The sequence below is a fragment of the Thunnus maccoyii genome, chromosome 9 (genome assembly GCF_910596095.1).
Source record: "Thunnus maccoyii chromosome 9, fThuMac1.1, whole genome shotgun sequence".
Lineage (NCBI taxonomy): Eukaryota > Metazoa > Chordata > Actinopteri > Scombriformes > Scombridae > Thunnus > Thunnus maccoyii.
Genome location: NC_056541.1, coordinates 11,477,750 through 11,493,599, shown reverse-complemented (window position 1 = coordinate 11,493,599; position 15,850 = coordinate 11,477,750). Strand labels below are relative to the sequence as shown.

Below are 15,850 nucleotides of genomic sequence, written 5' to 3'. Positions count from 1 at the left end.
TTTATTTTTTACTTGATATGTATGTGTGTAACTATTGGAGTTAGTATGTATGTATGCATTAACGTGTGCATGTAGAAGAAGCACGAAAGAATGTATGTGTGAATGTGCAATGTGTATCTGAGGTGTAAATTTGAATCGTGTATATTCGTGAGTGTTTATTTTTACTTATCTGTTCTTGTAAATGTATTTGCAGTACATCCTCTTTTTATGTGGCACCTCTCAGAAAGTTGCACCCTTAATCTCACGGTACTGCTGTGCAATGACAGTAAGGGCATTCTATTCTATTATATTCTATTCAATTAATTATTAAATTAAACTAATATTAAAGTCCCCCTACACTCAAAAAAAGACCTATGTTTTCCTTATTGTTCCTACAGTTGGATGTTTGAGCTTCACTGTACAGAATGATGTATGTGCAGAGTTTGAAACTCAGAGGCTGTTTTCACTTTCATCTCCTGAAAGTGGAAAGTTTCTCTGTGGTCACTGAAAATATGACTTTAAGGGGTGGAACTACCAGCATGATTTGTGATGTGAAAAACAGGATGCGAACTATGCCATGGTTGTCAGGGGAGCCTATTTTTCATTATTGGTGGGCTGTTGTTTTTTCTGCTGATCTTTGAGTTAAAGTGAGTTAAGTTTATGATATTGCGCCACCACACTTCGATGGTGATGGCAAGGATAGCATGCATGCTGGTATCTTTATCAAAGTGAATTAGTGATGAATCACCCTCGTACATGAATCATACATCGACAATAGCCTCATTTTACACACGATGATGAAGATACAGGAAATTAGAGAAAATAGCATATTGTCAATATCTTAGAGACCCTTTCAAAACTTCACAAATCATGTTTTCAGGGGAGCTTGTGTCTTATTAAGAGGAGTCAGCAGGAGCTCCCCTGTAGTTCACATCCTGGAAGAATATCCTGATCCAATATTCAACTTACACAAGTGTGATGTGACACTGATACACCTTGTGTCCAGCGAGTTAAACTTCTGAAATTAAATATATTTGCCTATTTATAGGTTCTTGAATTTTGAATGAGAGGAAATAAGATGTCATCTTAAGGATTTTAACAAGATAATTTAACTTTTTTTTATGGGAAAACCACATCAGACAGATTATTATTCAAAGTAGAGTATTATATATACATCTTAAAACATGTCTGGAGGGGATCTTTAAGTGTTTTTTAAATTCCCTGTGGGGTCAGTGTCATCTTTACAGTAACGAAAAGCAATCTTCATGCCAATAAGTGAGACAGCAGCGCCATCGTGTGGACGGAGCAGCGGCGCAGCGAGCAGTGACACAGCAGGAGGCGGAGGAGGAGGAGGAGGCGGTGTGCCACACCGGATCCTTCATGAGGGAAGAGGCCAGGGACAGCCAGCCAGCCCCGGCTTCTCTTCTCTTCACTTATATTATTCTCTATTGCAAGCCAGGGAGCCCGAGCAAGGGGCTGCGTTAGTGTTCGTAGGATGTCCCGTCATGAAGGTGAGAACACACTTCGAGTCAGTGTTTGAGATAGAAAACGTTGGCTGAGCACCGCTAGCCGACAATTTCTTGTTTTGCAGCTCATCCTAGCTAGCGTTGGCTAGTGTTAGCAGCAAGGTTGCAGTGTAATTTCGTTGGGGACGCATTATGGCGGCCACAAAATGTGAGTGTAAGTTAATCCAAACGGTCCTTGCAGTCGACGTCATGTTTTTAACAGTGTACAACAGCTAGTAGGCAGCTGTTAGTTTCACCAAAACAACGCTGACAAATAAGCGGAAGGAGATAGTTAATGCTAGCTAAGTGGGGCTATTATCGCAGCTAGCCGACAAGCTAACTGGCACTAGGTTATGTAGGTTAACGAGCTGGGTAGAAAAGGGGGAGTGCCGAGAATAGGAAACAGTGGAGAGCAGCGAGTCGCAGCTGGCGGTGTGCGGTTGAGGCTTGTCACATCGTTAAGCTAGTTTCAGCCTCCTTCCTGGTGAAAGTTGGCCTCTAACGCTAGATTGCAGCTTCGCAAGCTAACATTTAGCAAACCAACACTCACCTCGTCCTTGTGGCCAACCTTGTTAGGCTTGAAGTTCGCAGTTAGTGTCAAGTTGATGTCAGCTTACATTACGAATATTTGTTTCAGCTCACCGACCACCAAAAAGTAGAGTTAGGTAAAGTCAGTCACAGCTGACTAGCTTGGCAGCTAAGCTAGCTAACGGCAGCTGGTTTATTCGTTAAGTGGTTCATGTTGGCCAGTAACGAAGGTTAGTCAGGCCTGAGCGGCCTTTATTTTCCATGCCTGTGTTGTTGTCAACTTTACTGCCAGCAGTCATCAAGTTACTCAGCTCTGAGGTTTAACATGAAGTTATCGTTGTGACTGTCACTGACGTTGCTGCTGCAGCTACTCGTCAGGATCAGGTTGACTCTGAGGTTTTACAGCTTGATAGCTATGAATGGAGATAAGAGGGAGTTTAGACAGCCTGGTGTCATGCAAGACACCGACACTGCACGACTGTCCTGGTCAATCAAGGATTGCCTGGACCTGACTTGACGTTTACCGCATGTGAGACAGACGTTGAAGCTTTTTAAATATGTCGTCAGTGGGGATATTGTGATGAGGATTTATAAATGAGGCAGGTGTTGTGAGAGAAGCTAGTTTTCACTAGAAAAAAAAGTAATATATAATTCAGTGTCCTTACCATGAATAGAAGCCATGTGACATGTTTAATGTTTAAATCTAGATGGACTGTGTCAGAAGAAGCGATGATTCTTCAGATTGGTTATTTTTAGGCTGCACTGTTTCATTTGAATGCATTTTTCATAACCAAGCAACAAAAGGGACAATATCACCAACACAAGAACAAACACAAATCCAATCTCGCCCACCCAAGTCCTACCACTATACAACCAGAGCAAATGCAAATAAACAACTGAAGCAAGAAAATGCGAAATCCTTGATAAACTGCAATGAAATAAACACGATGCATCATTCGTTAGCCTCATATCCGGATGTCAAACCAGATGTCATTTCATCCTGTGATAATGTCACTTTTAAAACCATTTATCTCCTTAATATCTTAGCTGTATATTTGCAAACAGGCAGTCACCTTCCTGTTCAAGTTGTTCTGCGCAATTCTCAGGCAGATATGATTCAATGTGTAATGTATGAAACTTGTATTCTCTGTAAATGTGAATCTAGATCATCATCTTCTGGTTCAGGGAATCCAAGTCTTAACATCCTCTTTAATGCGCAATAAGAACACAGAGGATGTAATAAATTGTTACCAGTTTTTTGTTTTCATCATCTAGATGTTTTTCTTCAAAGTTAACCTTGAGTAGTGACACGTCAAATTTTAAAATAGGCTGCACTCCACTTGTCAAAAAATATGCTGTGTTGATGAGCCCAATTAAGATGACATAAATATTCAACATTTGACCTCTCTTTTTGTCCTTTCTCTTGTCGTTCCTCCCTCAGGTGTGAGCTGTGATGCATGTTTAAAAGGCAACTTCAGAGGTCGACGATACAAATGTTTAATTTGCTACGACTACGATCTGTGCGCATCGTGCTATGAGAGCGGTGCAACCACAACCAGACACACCACAGAGCATCCCATGCAGTGTATATTAACCCGAGTCGACTTTGGTGAGTACATTCGATATTCCCTACAGGCTAATTACAGCTGAGTGCCTATCCAGGTTGTAAGAAATATGAAAAGTGTGAATTTGTCTTATGTTTGCACATTTCATGAGGTTATGAGCCACCTGTGATTTAGCATTTTCATACGGTGTTTGTTGTTGAGGTTAAAGACGTTTGGTAACACTTCATTGTGATATACAGATGTTGACTCCACTAACAGGCAGGCAAGAAAACACAGATGTCTGAATGTGGCTGCATTTCTACAGTTTGAGATATCCCCTAAACCAGACACACATCATCCCATAAACTGATTTCTCACTGTGGTTTTATCACCTGAAACTGCAGTTCTGAGTCAGACGTTATTGTTGGCAGCAAGACGGGTATCACCACTGAACTATCAAAGAAAAGTTTGACTTTATCTGCATGCCAGTGTTCATGTGGTGTGATGGGTGATAGTCCAGCTGCAGGCATGTTGGCAGTATGTGCCAAAACAAAGATGATGAATAGCATCATAAATAAATGTCATTAGTCATTTTTCAGACTAGATTTTCAAACTTGTTGCAGTGACTTTATGTTTTAAAAGGTAAACATAGTTGCATAGATCCCAGTCACAGATTTACTAAACAGCAAGTCTAAAACCGGAGCTTTAAAGTCCATCAAGAACCTGCATTTCTCGGTATGTCATAATAAGGATAAACCACTAATACTGGCAGTCTTAGTAAACCTCCCTCCACTGGCTTAAATAAGCCTGCACAAGTTGAACTGTTACAGTGTGTGTTATCTTTCACTGGCCTTTGCTTTTGCTTTCAGACAGGGAGGCTGCTCCCAAATGACTTAGCTGTGATTGATTTGACCCAGACAGCGTGAGGAGTTTTTGGGAGTGTGTTATTGGGCTTGTTGGCTTCGTTTTGTCTGAGAAAGTGTTGTGACAGCGATGGGATAGAAATATTCAGATCCTTTAGCATACAGACTTCACGTTAAGCTACTATACATGTTTGGTCAACTTGGCATTTTTGTGGTATCATCTCACATGCTGAACAGCAATAAAATTATAATTTGGACAGAATGCGTGACTCCCTTTGCTTTTGGATGTCTGCTTCAATCATTATTTCATGAATTGGTGCTGTGAAATATGTTTCCACACATTGGAAATGCTGTTTTACAGTCTGTTAAAAAAAAAATACAAACTGTCGCAGAAAACATAGAGGAAGGTGTGAACTTGCGAAGAGGTCCTCGATTATGTGTTTGTCTTTGCTTCATTTTGTGTTGTTTTCCAGCATAGCTGAAGTCCTTCTTAGACAGACAGCTTGTGTTTAAAGATAGATCTCAGTATTTGCACAAAGAGCTCCATATTGTATCATTTTAAGACCTCAGTGTAAGGGTAGAATTCAACATTTTTTATTGTTTTGATGGAGAAAAAATAGGAAAAGCTGTAATGAGAGCCGTATGTTGCATTCATGATATTGACTATTATGTCAGCGACAGGTAAGCTTGCTTCTTTTAGGTGATTTCATGTGCAGCAGACAAGTTAATGTTTGTTACAGACCACTTTTTTTTTTAAAGCTTTGCCAATCAGTTATCTCATATCAACAATGAGTATTTGTAATGTGAAAGGGCTCAATCACATTGACAAAACAACAGAGAAGTATTACCTGAATCTACAGTTTCCTCAGCTCTATGGAGTGTTTTTTTGCGTATTCCAACTCAATGTTTTGATGTCTTGGTCTTCAAATATTGATCCAGCCTCACCACTCTCATCAACCTTGTTTCCAGCAGATAAACCCACTATAAGCTACCTGCTCAGCCTCAAAGAGCAGACAGACAAAGATATGTCCCTCAGGAGCTGTGTAGACCCAAAAAGATCTCATAGGAAAGTGAAAATTGGAAAACACGACTCAAAATGAATGCCAATGTGTGTCTGGTGGGTGTGTAAACAGGCAGTTAATAATACTAATAATAATGATAATAATAATAGTTCTATTTGTATAGCACACTCAAAACATAGTTACAAAGTGCTTTACAGAATGTGAATGTTCGCCTTAACAACTCTGTCATGATATGTCAGTGTTATGTTCACAGCTTATTCCGCTGCCACCAATTAAAAAAACTAAATGTCCACCTTGGTTTCCCTCCAGACCTGTACTACGGTGGAGAAGCCTTTTCGGTGGAGCAGCCCCAGGCCTTCACATGTCCCTACTGTGGCAGGATGGGCTACACAGAGATCTCCCTGCAGGAGCACGTGGCTGCAGAGCACACAGAGACCTCCACAGAAGTGGTATGTTTGTGCTGGAGTTTGACACCTGGCCATCTATGAAAATTTCACATGATGTTTGCAGATATGAAGAGATTTTAACATTAGGCAACATTTCCATTTGGGTTGTTTTTCCTCACATACCTCAGAATTTTTTTTCTCAATTGCTGGGATCAGACTACATGAATTCTGGCTGATTTTGTCACAGCTGGCAAATTTTCAGAGCCAGGCCCGATTATGAACAATGAACGGACCTTGTAGTGTGACATAATCAAAGAACAGCGATGTGGCGTCTGAGACGCCTCACGACACCCCTACGAGAAGTCTAGCATGCCAGAATATTTTGTATTTTCCTGCCTGGTTTCACATCTCCAAGGATGTTTTCCTTGATGTTGACCAATAGAATGACAGAGGTCTCTCCGGCGCACATATGTAAATACCGACACAGAAAGTCAAAGCTGTTCTCTCGCAGCTATTCGGCCAAGCTGAGCTGCATTTAGTGTCTCAGACAGCAGGGAGAGCAGTGGCTCATTTTCGCCTTCTCCACAGGCTGATTCAGGCGGGAAAACCTGCTGCCAGTCATCAGTGATGGTTATAATTGAGAAACTGTAGTTTTTCAGTTATAACTGAAATCAAGAAAACGATCAGCCAGTGGAAGAGGAGGAGATGAGCCACTGATCTCCCTGCTGTATGAGACACTAAATGTGGCTCAGCTCAGCTGGATAGCTGCTGGACAGCTTTGACTTTCTGTGTCGGTGTTTACATATGTGCAGAGAGACCTTCAATTATAGAGAGTAGGAAACCACCTGATATTAAAACATATTGTTGTATCTTCATTTACCAGAGTACATAATATATGTAATTTTTCCTCCACCAGAACTTCTGTTTACATACAGCAAACCTGGTTGCTTTATGTAATGTTCTTGACGTGTTAACACATTTGTTAGCATTTTGAAGGATAAATAGCTCATACTGTCCTCTTCGTGACACCCAGGAACTGGTGACAGGATCTTTCTTTTCTTTTTCATAAGGCAAGACCGCCAGCATCACACATAGTGCTTCTGTAGCCATTATTGAAAGTTTCTTGATCCTCCTCCCCAACAACCTATGAACTTGCGCAAGGTCGTGAACAATGATTGGTCAGCGTCATACTTGTAGTGTTGCCAGTCTCCCGACCAAGACATGGCAAGAATTTATGGCACTATGAATGCCTAATCTCTGACATGGTGACCATTGTGAAAGACAAAAATATCATGTAGTCTAATCCTGGCATTATTGAATCAGTGTCTGAGAATGTCCCAGAGGTTGGAGGATACTGTAGGTTTTGAATGTATGGTGTTGTATGTTTACCACCTATATTTGTTGTGCCTCACAATGTTAACAGTCCAACCTAGTTCTCGATGTCAGCCTCTGACTCTGCAAGAAAAACTGAAATACCAGTGATGTCAGGTCGTCTGTGCAGCTCTATTTATAGACATTCACTGTTTCTCTTTTGACAGCAAGTAAGAAAACATTGTTTTGAACTGAGAAGTTCTTACCATAACAATGTAGCCCGATTACTGCACACTTTATATTACTGCTGTGCTGACCTTTTTTTTTAGATTTAATGGGTTTTGAGTTACAGTGAACACGTCATGCCTGTTGAAACGATGTATTCAAAATGATTTCCGTGCTTAGAAATGATTGTAATATTGCCTTTTTTTTAAGGCGTAGCACTTAACCACAGTGTGACTAATAGCTCTAGTATTTCTTATCTAGTAAGTTTTAAGAAGACCAAGACTGTGTATGTTGCTAAAATATTTCAGAATTAACTACTACCAGTCAAATTCTTTCATGCCCACTTCTGTGATGTTCGACTGACTGATTGTCCATCATATCTTACATCTCATACACTTAACTAGAATTACACTGAAAACAGAGAATAATTACCAGATAAAAGTTACATTTCAGCTTCACCTGTCTGTCTGTCCATATGCATGCACGCATGCATCGCCCACACTTTCACACTTTCTGTTTTTACTCTCTTCTCTCGTTCTCCCCACGTCTCTGTCTTCAGCAAGTTTGTTTAAATAATGTTAAAACGTAGATATTCACTTCATTTCCATTCCTGGTTACAACGCCAGTTTCCCAAAGCTGAGCAGTCTCCAACCAGCGTCTACCCTCGGTTTAGAGGTCAGGTGAAGCACATTGACCCGTTCAGATAGACCTCCGACGTGGGTTTGACCTGCGTTGCTGTGTCGGTCTGAATGGTAGAGCTGCCACAGTATTGATTTTTTTTTTTTTTTTTTTTAACCACCATTTAAAAAAAATAAATAAATAAAATAAAACTCAGCTGTTATAAAATATGAAATAATTGGTTCCTGAATACCATATTGGCCTGAATATAAGGTGACCCTGATTTTAAGATGACCGCCTCTTTTCTAACACCTATTTTGGAAAAATACTTACATCATAGTATAGTTACATACTCAACCATCCTACCAGGCTCTCGGAAGAGGTCAAAAATTATTCTCTTCGGCAGTTCGTATTAATACAACCACCTGTTTGTCTTTTTGAGCTCCTTATCATCGGTGACGGTGGTATTTGGCAGCTTGACATATTCCGTCTCTGCAGTAGAGACACCGGATGACGCTTTGGACTCATTTTCACTCGTCATAAATTTATTTCCACCGTGGCAGAAAAACATGTTACACGAGCCTTCAGGTTAAAGTGGACTAATAAAACACTTTTAGTGCTGACTGACTCTAACACGCTCACTATAAACAGACTCTTAAGACACTCACTAGCCTAGCAACATTAATGCTACAAACAACCCGTAATGCAACACTTTATGTAGGAGTCGGTTTTTCACCGCTACTTTATCCATTCAAAAAGAAGATCTGATATTGTGCTAATTGTGACAATTGTGACAATTGTAATTGTGATAATTGTCTAGACCCTGAACATAAGACAACCCCCTTTTTCAGACGTATTTCCAGGGGAAAAAAATGTCCATTTGGACCAATACGGTAAACTTTCAAATGCATTTATTCATGTAGTAGTCTATTATTTATAGCCTCTATAAAGAATACATTAAATGTCTGTTTATTCCAGTGTTTTGTCATTAAGAGGCCAACTTTGCAGCAGGAATATTGGTCGGCATTCGGCAGGCACGTCATTCTTTTTATGTAAAGCCTGAGAGAATAACTAATGTCCCGAATCACGTGATTCGCTCACTCAGCAGTGATCAGTTTGACTCTGCGGTGGGTATGACGTGATTACTTTACCACGGTAACCGCAGCAGCTCTACTGAACAGGATGTTGGCGACTGTCAGGGAAGCTAATTAATGATGCAAGTTGGTGAGTGAATAACCACAGTTAGCAGCTACAGTTGGGACAGACAGCAGGCGAGAGAAAATCATAATGTGTTCATGATCACAAACGGTTGTGTCACGTTCTACCAGCCTTCAGGGTACGACACTCACTGTCCTTTGTATGAAAAAGGGATGTTTGACAGATACTTGACTTACCTGTTTTGACTAAGTGAACACTGGAAGTCATCCAAACTCATTTTCATTTACAGGCTTTTACCTAACAAATCCACACATCTCTTTTCATAGTGTCACAATGGTTATTTGTCCCGAGTTTGACCGCACAACAGCCCAGCACATCAGTGTGATGCTGTTTGGCAGATGACTGTCAAATTTTTAATGGGGGAGCTTCCCACCAGCAAATTAACTGACCAAACTGTCAAAAAGTTAAAATCAGTCTGAGCCTTCAGTTGCATTTAATCTCAGCAGTGCCGTAGCTCTACACACATCACATCCTCTTTTCTCTTCATGTTTGAATACAGCATTTGTACAGTAGATATTTACTAATCTCAGTGTTTGTTGAAAAGCATCCAGCACCAACTGGTGAATGTTGAATGTTCAGTGAAGTGTGCTGATATCGATGCTCACGCTCTCTCTTCCTGTCCTCTAGATTTGCCCCATATGTGCAGCGCTGCCAGGTGGAGACCCGAATCATGTGACGGATGACTTTGCTGCTCATCTCACACTTGAACACAGAGCACCCAGAGACTTGATATCCTTTTCAAAAATAAGTCCCACCTCTACAAATACCACTGTTAACCTCTGCAACACATTAACTGCCAGCTAACAGTACAAGCAAAAACAACTTGAATTTGTGGTTTGTCATCTGAAGCATTTATCTGAAGGTTTCTGTGTGGAGACTATTTAGATATTCATTCTTATGCTTCTTGAGGGATGTGGTTCATGTCTCACCCAAAGGAACCCCGGTGCGGTTTGTGTCATCCAGATTGTGTTGTCATTTCAAAGATTAGCGCACCAAGCCGGCTTCTGTTCACTGAATCTGACATTTGTTGACATTTTGCTAATAACATTAAAGCCTCTGGTGGTAGTTTTCCAAATCACAATAGTGGGTAGAGAATCTCTTCAGTAATGATTTCTTTGTCATTGTGCAGATTAAAAAAAAAAAAAAAGAGGTGTCTCAGGTGAGAGGGTTCATTCAGATTGATTAGTCAGTTGCATACTGTTTGCCAGAAGGCTAAGAGTCTTCATCTCGGTGTTTTTATTCAGACTTGCTTAGCTTTGGTTTAATTTCTCCTCCATAAATCTCTGTCTCTCTTCGAAGTGGCCCTCAAAAAAGAGAGCGATGAGGGTGCAATAAGTACATCATGAAATATGTTGTTTAGTGTTGCTAAGTAACAGATGAAATGCAGTATGTATTACTGCCCTCCATTTTTATGTTTTTTGTTTTTTAAGCTATTAGTAAGGCGTTAAAAGTATCCAGTGGAGGTTTTGACGACGAGTGACACTGCAGTTTTGATGGTTTGTAGGGATGGAACAACCTACAAACACTGAATCGATATTGATGCCTTTTCTGACCTAATGAAGCGTATTGGTTATGGCTCATGATGTGACTGATCCACATTAAATACAGTTGATTTGTCAATTTCATCATAAAACTTTTTTTTTTTTGCTATCAGTTATAGTCATTCAGTCACAGCCACGATTCAGTTTTTAGTGCCGCTGTAATCCCTGACCTCATGTTATCGTACATAAAATAGATTCCACTGAGTTTCAAGCAGGGAAGCATACAGATTTTAGATTTAGGAAAAAAGAGAGCACTAGTATCAGATTGGTTTTGATTGACAGATACCCAGAGGTGAGAAATAGGTGTGTTTAAGAGAAGAAGTTAGGTCAGGGCATCCCTGATGGTTTGCATTGTTTGTATGATGTGTTCTACTTTCTCTCTACGAGCGCTGTGCAGCCAAAAAAATGGATGTGAGCGTTTAAGAAAGAAACGCATTAACCTGTGATTTAATTTGAGAGCTGTTGGGGATGAACTCGGTCAACTAAATCTCTGGACAGTTTTCTGAAAAATAGTCCTATCTTATATGTTACTAAATTATAGAATCTATTTAGAACATAAGGCTCTTCTAAGTGACATTAAGTGTATTAGTAAATTTAATTATATTCTAAAAACGCATACTCATTTCTTTGAGGTTGAAAATGCAGTTCAGAGGGAATTAAGCTGAATTAACCACATACAGGTATACATGTGAGTTGTTCAGAAGAACCAGGGAGCAGCATATGATAGTTGAAATATGTCTGAATGAGCAAAACTATTTCTACTGAGTTCAGCTCACTGAGGACTGACGACAGCAGTCTGACAGTCGGTTTATAGAGCACTTTGAATTAAGTGCTGTGGAGGAAACAAAAGATGCAGAAGTGCATTTCAAGCTAGACGAAATACAAGTATAGCTATTTGTTTGTGGATGTTGCCAGTGTGGTGTGTTGTGCAAGTGTTCATGTGAGATGAGGGTACCATGCAAATATATCAGCCGATTGCAGCAGGTACCAAAGACCTGTGTGTAGTGAGCGTTTAAAGGAGTGGCAGTGCTGAAACTACAAGTTGATTTAATACATTAATACTTCAACACAGAAGAAATTATTTATGTTATTCATAAAGCAAAATGCAAAACATTTGCTGGTTCCAGCTTCTCAAATATGAGGATTTTACACTTTTCTCTCTGTTATATCTTTTAGTGTATTTGAGGGTTTTGGACGCTCAAAATAAGCAAATTAAAGATAATCAGCTTGAGTTCTGGGAACTGATGGTCTATAGCTTGAAAGTGCAATCAAAAAAGATGATCTTAATAATAACAAATAATCATTAAATGTAGCTCTATCATGCTTCTTGATGTGTTTCTTAACGATAAGCTTCACGATGAGTCCAGTGGCGTGCGGCATGTGAGGAGGATGTTTCACCCTGGGCGCGGGCTAGGGGGTCCACGAGCCCGCAGGTCTAACATGCACTTCACCAGCAGCACCACAGGGGGGCTCTCCACCAGTCAGAGCTCCTCACAGAGCTCCAACTACAGCAGAGAGGCCATGGACCCCATAGCAGGTCAGTCACACACACACACACACACACACACACACATAGAGATGTGAGGTTACAGGATAAACCTATTCAGAAAATACTGACTTTCTATGAAGAGAAGAAGCTGTGGAGCCTGATGCAGGTCACATAGAATTTTTTTTTTTTTTTTTTTTTAGTGCAGTCAGGCAGAAAAGTTATTTTCTTGTTATTGTAATAATTAGGATCACCCAGCTGCAACTGCAGGAGGTCTGACACACAAAACACTGGTGCACAGTACTCACTCAGGCACGTGGCAACTTATCAATAGACACTTTAACCTGTTGTCTTAATCATTTCTCACACATACAGATAGATTTCCTGTAAGCACATAGATACTATAGATACTGTGTTTTGTTTCAGTCTGCACTTCAAGGCAGTTTGGATATTAAAGTAATGTGTGGGCAGAGTTGTTGCTGTGGCAATTCCATGTTTATCCTGTTCCCAATTTTAATCCGGTTCAATGCTTGGTATTCGCCATGTCAGCTCCAGCTGTGCCATAATGAGGGTCCCTGTTCAGTGTGCCTCATAAACAGGACACCAGCCAGTGCTCCCTCCCCTTTAATGACCTGCTGTACCTGCTGGGCCGTTGATCCGACTGGTCGAGTTTTAGCCTGAAACACTCACTGCCGAGGCTCTGTTTTACTGTGTGTGTGTGTGTGTGTGTGTGTGTGTGTGTGTGTGTGTGTGTGTCTTTTGAGTTATAGTGCTGTACTTTTTTATTAAGCTCATAAATGGTAGTTACAGGAGTTGATCAGACACTAATCTTATATGTACATATTACCACTTTAAACTTATATTATTAAAAAAAAATATTAAAACAGTAGTACTATTTCCTTACTGCCATGATCTACTGGAAGATGGTGTTTTTATGAGACTACTGTCAGGAAATTGGTGCACTGGCACTGATTGATCTTTTATACAAACCACCGTTAACGGTTGGAGTAAAACTGATGCAGGTTCAGCGTAGTAGAGGATTGAACTATAAAAAACCCTCAAATCTCTCCCTCACAAGTTCTGACATCACGTCCTTGTCGTCTCCACCGTTTTCCTCTAGAACTTTTGTCCCAGTTGTCGGGGGTGCGGCGTTCAGCGGGCGGCCAGCTCAGCTCCGGCCCCTCGGCTTCCCAGCTCCAGCAGCTCCAGATGCAGCTCCAGTTGGAGCGCCAGCAGGCACAGGCGGCACGACAGCAGCTTGAGACGGCCCGAAACGCTACCCGGGGCGGTGGCCGTGCCAATGCAATCCTCAATACCAATTCAGCTGCCACAAACCCCAACCCCAGCGCCAACCACAATACCAACCCCAGTCCCAACCCGGGTCCACCTGAGGCCAACACACAGCATACTGCACATAGCTCCCAGTTTCTACTCAGCAGGTTGGACTGTTGCTCGATTTACTGCATTTCTTTTAAATGTTTTAAAGAAATTGTTCAACATTCTGGGAAATTAACTTATTAACTTTCTTGCCGAGAATTAGATGAGAAGATTAATTCCACCCTCACGTCTTTTGTAAGTTGTTTCTGTCCGAAAGTAAAAGTCACTACGCTTGGCCGAGAAATAGTCTGGCACATAACACCCTGTTTGACAGTTTGATCAGAGTTCCCCCCCCCAACATTATTGAGTAAACGATACATGCATCTCTAGTGGGACATCTAGTGGGGCCGAATGTTGTATATTGCACCTTTGTAACAGGACAGTGAATAAGCGTATTTCCAAAATGTTGAATTATTGCTATAAGTCTAAGCTGTTCTTCCTCTTTTACTCTCCTCTCACCTAATGTTTCATCCATCCGTCTCCTTCTCATTATCAAAATCTACTTGCTCTTCTAAGCTTCGTCTCATCACTGATAAATTGTCCTCCTACAGGCTGAGCGAACCGCGGCTGTCTGAGGCAGAGCGGCAGGTGTGCGAGGCCCAGTGGGCCGACAGGAGCCTGTTCGTGACGGAGCTGCTGCTGTCCACACTGCTGCCAGACGAGGACGCCTCGGCCTCCTCCTCCGAAGACGAGGACGACTGTCACGGCTCGTTGCGGAATTTCGCTGACTTCGAGGCCATGGGCTGTGTTGAGGTCATGACCTTGGACGTGGCACTGGAGAACCTCAATCTCAAGGAGACGACCCCGGCTACCAAGACGACGAAAACGACGACTAAAACGGCACCAACGAAGAAAGAGCCCCCAGCGCCGCCCCTTTGATGACATAGCCACTCCCTCCCCTCAAACCACCATTGTAACTGGCTGACTGCTGTGTCAGTCCAACTGCCAATGGATGACGAAAAAGACTGCAGTTCTTTTTGGCTTTGTTTTATTATTTTTTTTTCTCAGTGATTGTCATTTCAGCTCTGTCGCTCCCCACTCAACCCCATGTTTATTACGTTGTGTACATTGAATAAAAGTAGTGAGACGAGAGAATGTGAAAGCAAGCAAGCGTGGTGGGTGCGTGAGAGAAAGGAAAATAACTATATAAATATATTATAGAAAAATCTATATGAAAGTTGATAATCAATTTCCACATAACCCGTGTTTCCTCTAGCAGATGAGCAAAAAGCGTAGTTAGCTGTTTAAGAGACAAACACGTCACACACTCACCCAAGGGAGAGGCGGCAGACAGAAACCTCTCCGGTAAAAACGCTGCTGTGTATTTATAGTTATTAATTAAAGAAGTGCTTGGATGGTTTACCACAACTTAAGCATGAGCTTAAATCACCATGTGCCCATTTTTAACTGCACAGTCACCTGACGGGGAGGTCTTTCTCTTTTGTTTCGACACTTGAGTAACTGTAAATTAACGGTGCTGATTGCCACATGGGTGGCATTTGTGCACCACACAAACACACACACATACACACACACACAAACAAACACACACACAAACAGACTGATGGCTGCGTTTGGTTACATTCATGTCCAGTCTCAACCTTCCCCTCCCCCTTGTGTGACACCACCTGTTTTGGGTCATGTGACCTTGCTTTATATCGACTGTGGGCACTTTGGTTTTGAATTGCATATCCAGTGTCCATTTGTGTACACTACAGATGCTCTACATAAAGGCGATACACAACTCGGAGGCAAACGGAGATGAAACTATCTCTTCAGTGTGACCATTTTCAGGCCTTTTATAACATGGAAGAAACACACAACCCTGGTCTCATACGGTTGTTTTTTTTTTTTTTTTTCCCCTTTTCTTTTTCGGAAAGACCAGATGCTACTCTCTCAAGCTTCCCGTGATCTGAAATGAATCCTCTCTCCATTACTCATGAATGCAAAGATTACTCATCATGTGACTTGAAGGAGAGAATCCTGTATGCTCTTTCCATGAAATTTCTCTCGGTCAAAAAAAAAAAAAGATCTTTGTATGCCTCCACTGCTACCTGAAGAAATGCAATGTATGTTTTTGGCTCAGCGAACAAGCCAAATTACAGGGTAAACCTTTCAGTTTGGAGGACAATAAAAATGTTTTGGATGGAAATGAACTAACCCAATCCTGCTCTCTGGTTTGTTTTTTCTTTCTCTCAGTTGCTAACTTACTGGCGAGCATGTACAGAGTATGGTTAAAAAAAAATA

The 15,850-nt window shown here is 41.2% G+C and overlaps 1 protein-coding gene across 1 annotated transcript; it reads left to right on the top strand.

Moving 5' to 3' along the window:
- The first annotated feature begins 1,312 nt into the window (after window positions 1–1,312).
- LOC121904512 (E3 ubiquitin-protein ligase KCMF1-like) lies at window positions 1,313–15,768 on the top strand. Its single transcript, XM_042422291.1, has 7 exons — window positions 1,313–1,490; window positions 3,454–3,621; window positions 5,751–5,890; window positions 9,827–9,928; window positions 12,097–12,277; window positions 13,347–13,665; window positions 14,155–15,768. Exons 1-7 carry the CDS (start codon window positions 1,475–1,477, stop codon window positions 14,480–14,482), a joined length of 1,254 nt encoding a protein of 417 aa, XP_042278225.1. The 5' UTR covers window positions 1,313–1,474; the 3' UTR covers window positions 14,483–15,768.
- Window positions 15,769–15,850: the final 82 nt, after the last annotated feature.

Excerpts from the sequence above, each read along its gene's own strand:
- LOC121904512 (XM_042422291.1), top strand. Across the intron at positions 3,622-5,750 it reads ATTAACCCGAGTCGACTTTG|ACCTGTACTACGGTGGAGAA; the intron begins GTGAGTACATTC and ends GTTTCCCTCCAG. Across the intron at positions 12,278-13,346 it reads GGCCATGGACCCCATAGCAG|AACTTTTGTCCCAGTTGTCG; the intron begins GTCAGTCACACA and ends GTTTTCCTCTAG.